The sequence below is a fragment of the Myotis davidii genome, unplaced genomic scaffold (assembly GCF_000327345.1).
Source record: "Myotis davidii unplaced genomic scaffold, ASM32734v1 scaffold18, whole genome shotgun sequence".
NCBI classification, from domain to species: Eukaryota; Metazoa; Chordata; class Mammalia; order Chiroptera; family Vespertilionidae; genus Myotis; species Myotis davidii.
Window position 1 is genome coordinate 2,286,182 of NW_006292696.1, and position 5,822 is coordinate 2,292,003.

A 5,822-nucleotide genomic window follows, 5' to 3' on the forward strand; every position below is an offset into this window, starting at 1 on the left:
AGACTTAACCCAGCCGTCCAGGAAGCAGTTTCCCTACTTAACACGTCCTTCTCAGTTGCCATGAAATGCTTCTCCTCGTTCTTCCTGCCTCTATGATGGCCACGCTCAGTGATGACAGCAGAAAATGAGATGGACGGTCTTGTTTTCTTTAAATATGATCAAGGCCCTCTTTGACCCTTGTCAAGAGTCTAGTCAGCAGTAATCAACTTGTACATTTACAGCACATTTTCTTTCTTCTTTTTTTAAATCCTCACAGAAGATATGTTTATTAATTTTAGAGAGAAAGGAAGGGAAGAGAGAGAGAGGAACATTGATATGAGAAACACCCATTGGTTGCCTCCGTGCGCACCCCTACCGGGGATCAGATCCAAAACCTGGGTATGTGCCGGGACCAGCAATCGGACCTGCAGCCTTTTGGTGTGTGGGAAGAGAACCACCGGGCTGGGGCCAGGACACATTTTCTTTAAAGATGTTCTTGAAGTCAGGAAGTACGGGGCCCTGCTCTGTGCCCGAGACCCATTGCCTGGGATGAAGGCTGTGAGCTGCAGAGGCTGCTCTGATGATGGCATTAAGTTTTTCTCCCTTTGTTTCCCGATGATGCCATTTATAACTGCCTGCTCTTGGGTTCTTATTTTCCCTCAACTGTTCATTCGGCCTCATCCTTGTGGCAACTTGAAGTGCTCAGAGCTGTCCCTGTCCATTTTACAGGCGGTGTAAGGAGATGGGTTCCATTTCTTTTGCAATCGTCCTGAGGTTACAGTGAGGACCGGTGGATGGAAGTGCCGTAAGGGAAGTGGTTTGTGAGTGAGCATAAGAACGCCCACAGAATTAGTGCTCTCTCACATTGCAGCACAGCGTGGAGATCCCTGTCGCCGAAGCTCATTGTCACGGGCAGTTAGTTTTGGGGATGTTGTAGAAGATTGTGTTGGGTAGAGGGTCGGACTGGAGAAAGTTTTAAGTTTTCGTCCAATTCAGAGGTTCTGTGCAGTTCTAGGCCTGGACTTGTTAGCATGTGGGATGTGAAATAGAATAGATAGATGTCCACCTTTATTTCCCCCCTTGCTTCAGATAACTGATCTCACAGGTAAGTCCTCCTGCTTTTTCTTTTCTTTTCAACCCCTCCAACCCCCTCCCAGTGAGGACCTCTTTTTTTAAATGCTTGTGTCTTTGAGGGTCAGATGCTGAAGAGTCGTTGCTCTTAATAATACATTTCTTCACACCTTGACCTGAAGCAAGATCCTAGAACTGAGTCGAGTGAATAGACTTTGGGGTCTATTTTTGCTAGCATGGTCCTGATAACACCTTCCAGAAGTAGGTGACTGACTAACCACTAACACCTAGCCTTTTCTTACTTAGTAGTTCACTGTTTTGGACCTAAATATCTTATGGAGATTTTGACTTTGCGTTGATGGGCCACACATAATGTTCACTGTCCTCAAGGATGTGAAGGACAAGCTTGTCTTGAACGCTCACTACAACCCCTCATTTTGACAGGCGACAGGTTCTCTTGTTAAAACTTCCCACCTAACAGGAACTGGCAATTGCAGCAGTAGACTTGGAAACCAGGTTTTATCAAAGGGAGCCCAGGGGCAGGGTGACCTTGTAGGCTAGCATTCAGTGGCGAGAGCTAGAAAGCAAGAGGAGTACTTAGTTGCCTGAGGAACTTCAGGGAGTGACTGCACCCACCCTCTACGGTGCTTAAATCCCTACTTAACATCTCTGAGAAGGGTTTCTGCTTGGACTTTGCCAGGGATTGGAAACGTGCTGTCTCCCGGAGTGAACCATTCCATCTCAGCAACTCCTTTTGAGAGGAGGTTCTTCCTTATATCTAGCCAAACACCTGCCCCCTTTACATTCCACCTACTGGTTGTATTTCTGACTGGCCTTCAAGGCCCCAAAGAACAAGTCTTATCCATAGGACAGCTTCTAATGGCAGTTTTTATGCCTCCCACGTTGCTAGTCCTCCAGGTTGAACCTTCTCTGTGTTTCCAACCATTCATTCCTCACTGAGTTGGCTTCCATTCCTATCCTGCTGCTGACCCCTGGCTGCACCACAGTTTGCCATTGTTGCCTTTTATAGTTTGCTACCTGAAATACCATGCATGGTAAAACTGAACAGTGCTATATATAGCATCTACATGGGGTTTCCTAGTGCAACCTAGAATTACATTGCCTTATTATTATATCACTGACTTCTGTGAAGCTTATCAACTAAAAGATAAGTAGCAGTTTTTTCCCCCTTTTCAACATTCACACAATTGCCAAGCCACATCTCCCACATCCCGCCGTTGTTGCTTGGACTTTAGATCTGTACAAGTCACCCTCTTTTTGAGCAGCTTCTTAACAATAATCTGCGGTGGGTGGGTAACTGCAGTTTTTATACACAATATGAAAAGTCACCTTTACAGAGTTTGAAATGTGCATCTGTACCAAGTAAGCAACAGAATGGTTTCTTGGTTGATGGGGAAGGATTGGGGAACCCGATGGAGAAGGTTTGTATACTGTCTCTTCTCCCTCAGTAACATGCAGGATTCGCTTGGAAAGCCTTGTTCCTCAGACACTTTTAGTATATTGGAGGAGACTGGAAATTAGCTGTTGTTTGCGTAAATAATTAGACTAGTTGATTCCTACGATATTAGAACTAGAGAGTTACTGAGAGAGATTTTAGTTCACCCCTTCCCCTTTTTGCATATTTGGAAAAAAGACCACAGACATAAAGAGAATTATTCCAAATTACTAATCAAGTTGGTGATAGAGGCAGGGTTAGAACCCAGGTCTTGTAAATTACATAGAAACTAGCTTATTTACTTTTGCCTGAATAGTAGCTTTCAACTACTTCATAATTCCTTCCCCCCCCCCCCCCACCCCTTTATGAGCTTAACTGCCCCAGAGCTAGATGACTTTCTTGAATTCTTCCAGCCTGTGAATGAAGGACATCCTCTTACATACTTGGCAAAGTTGCTCTGGTGGTGAAGCGAGGCACGATGCTCTCTGGGACTTCCAAGCCCTTTACTGGCTTTCTACCAAGCACTTTCCTTGTGAGATTACATGGGATCCCATCTCCATGTAATTACAGTTGGTGGGAAAAATGAGGCCACCCTGGATCACTCAGGTGCCGGGGTGGGGATAGTCTTCTGAAAAGTCTCCTGGAACTGGACCTGTGGGAGCACTCTTCACAGAGCTATCCTTTGGCAGCTAGTGTTGGGCGTCAGGTGGAAGGCATGTTGTGATGGCCATCCTAGGTCCTGTGTCTGAGATAGCACATCAGGCTCAGGGTGAGCATCCAGCCACATGCTGGGGGGAACCCCTTATCGGCAGGCAGTTGTGCCAGTCTGCAAAGCGTCAGAAGGATTTTTATTTGTAATTTTAATATCCATGTACCTTTCTTTTATCACTTGATCGCAATTCTTGGAGGGCAGGAAGTTGAATCTTTTTCAATATAATATTCCCTTACTGCAACTGGCACTGTATTCAGTAGGTGTTTTCAGATTCAGGCAGAGTATCAGGAGATAGGTTTACTGCTTTGCTGCTACCTGGCTGTAGCAGAGCAGGCCCCTTCATCTTTTTGGGGGGTGGGGGGGTTGATTCTTCATCTGTAAAATGAGCAGTTGGAGTGACCTCTGAAGGCTCTTTTAACAACAGTCTCTAGGATTCTAGAGTCTATATGACTCTCAAAATGTATCCTCATTATGTATCTTAGAGAAGTCATTGTTCTCTTTTCGGTGGTAGCATTACTGGGAAAGTCCACCCAGGGAACACCACCCTCACCATCCTTTCCCAGCACAACAGGAAGGATTTCTTCTTTCACCATCTTTAAAAAATTGGCAAATCTGTAAAATAAAAAGGAAGAAGCATTGTGGAGGGCAGCTACTGAGACAAAGGCCAGTGGTGAGCACCTCTCATGCTCCTGGTTTTCTTCTGTGCTGCTTTTAGCTGCCATTTCTTAGTATTCAGGTTTGGTTGCAAGCAAAGAGGCCTAGGTTCAGGGGATGAGAGTCACTGATGACTTCCAAAGAGTATAGGATATTCCAGAGGTCGTGGCAAAGAGAAAGAGAAAGTCATTTGTGGCTCTGGGATCTGGTGAGTTGGAGCAGAACTGGATGATCTGGAGGGCATTTTTTGAATGCAGCAAGGTTCTTTCTCTAATGAATGCAGAGGAAAAATAGGATACAGTTAAGAATATTCAGGTTTCTGTCCTCTGAGAGCTTGCTCTTGGGGAAGATGGAACTAGATACAATTTAACTGTTGTTCAAGGTCCAAGAAATTAGCTCAAAGGAAAGGATGGTTCATCTGGACCTAAGGAACAGGGAAGGCTTCCTGGAATCATCTATTTGCCTCTTCCCCTACCTCTCCCAAGTATGCCTCACCTCTGCTGTCCAGGTGTGCTGCGACAAATTTAGAAACATATGAGTGTGGCACCAACTGGGAAGGCTGAGGTAAAAGCTGAGTCAGCTCAGTCTACCCAGGTGAACTTTGCACCTTTTTCATTTTCATAAGTACAAGCACTTGCATTGCACTTAATATATAGTGCAGCCACATTGAGCTACTATGACAATGGCTGCTTCTGCCCCAGAGCCCACCCCAGGCATGGAGCTAAAGACCCCAGCCACTGGAGGTCTTAGCACTAACTCTGTCCCCACAGCTACCATGTCCACACAGAGACTTCGGAATGAGGACTATGCTGACTACAGCTCCACTGACGTGAGTCCGGATGAGAGCCCATCTGAAGGTCTGAACAACTTCTCTTCTTCAGGCTCCTACCAGCGCTTTGGGGAAAGCAGCAGCACAACGTAAGTAACTGTTCCTTCTGTCTTCCTGGGGGAGATCATGGCCCTCAGTTTTGTATCAGTAATATAGTCTCCCTTGGAGTTATTTTTGCTTCCCATCTTACCAGTTCCCCCACTTTATAGATGAAAGTAAGAAGTTGGGCAGTTAACTGTCACTCTGTAGTCTATTTCTTATTCTTTGTTCATTACAGCTGTATTGGTCCTAGAAGACTAAGAGCATAAACATAAGGAAAACTTGTAGAAAGAACATTCTCTTAATTTAGAACTATGGGTCTTCTGTGCTAGAACCTCAAGTACCTCCGAGCCCAATTGGAAGCCTCCTTTGCAAAGTCTCCTCCAGACTTCTGTCCCTGTCACCAAACAGCCAATTCATCTGGCTGAAGAAGTAGGAAAAGGGAAGAATAACTTCTCCTGCACTTAAAAAAAATCAAGGGGTTTATAGAGAAGAGGAGATCTGCTTTTCATTTCTAAGAAGGGCTTAGGTTTCATCCCTGGAAACTGAATCCCATCTCATCTGGGCTGAGTTTGGTCCTCTTTGGGCCTCAGTTCCCCCAAATGTAAGATAAAATTGAGGACCTCACTGTGAAGCTATGCTCACTGTTTGGTGTTCTCCACTCCAATTAGAAAATTCAGAGGAGCATCTATTCCATTAAATTCTCCAAGTAGATCCTCAACCTCAGCAGACCCCTGTCATTTTCTTGGGATCCCAGCATCCCATCTTTTGCCATCCTTCTGTTTATTCCTCAAGCTTAGCCATCACCCTTTTTGTGTTCCTTTATGGATTAAGTATGACTTACTGAGGCAGCCTTTGTATCCTATATTTATTCTATCTCCTGTGACTGCCCAGGGAGACCATAGAAGTTTCTCTTGGAAGCCATTACTAGTGAAGCCCTTCTGACTGCAGTCTTTCCTGGTGTAGGGCTCTTTCTGCAGCGAACTGGATAGAACTAGAGGATCTCCACCACTAGCTGATTTCAGCTCTGGAAGCTTCAGTCTCTACAGCTTCTTTAATGTGATATATTCCCATTCCCCCCC

The 5,822-nt window shown here is 45.2% G+C and overlaps 1 protein-coding gene across 1 annotated transcript in view; it reads left to right on the forward strand.

Annotated features, from left to right (window-relative positions):
• The first annotated feature begins 4,401 nt into the window (after positions 1 to 4,401).
• LOC102772498 (proton-coupled amino acid transporter 1) overlaps positions 4,402 to 5,822 on the forward strand; it is a 32,520-nt gene continuing 31,099 nt past the window's right edge. Inside the window, exon 1 of the mRNA XM_006766273.2 lies at positions 4,402 to 4,790. Within this exon, the coding sequence (XP_006766336.1) occupies positions 4,549 to 4,790 (242 nt within the window). The 5' untranslated portion in view covers positions 4,402 to 4,548. The remainder of the gene's footprint in view (positions 4,791 to 5,822) is intronic.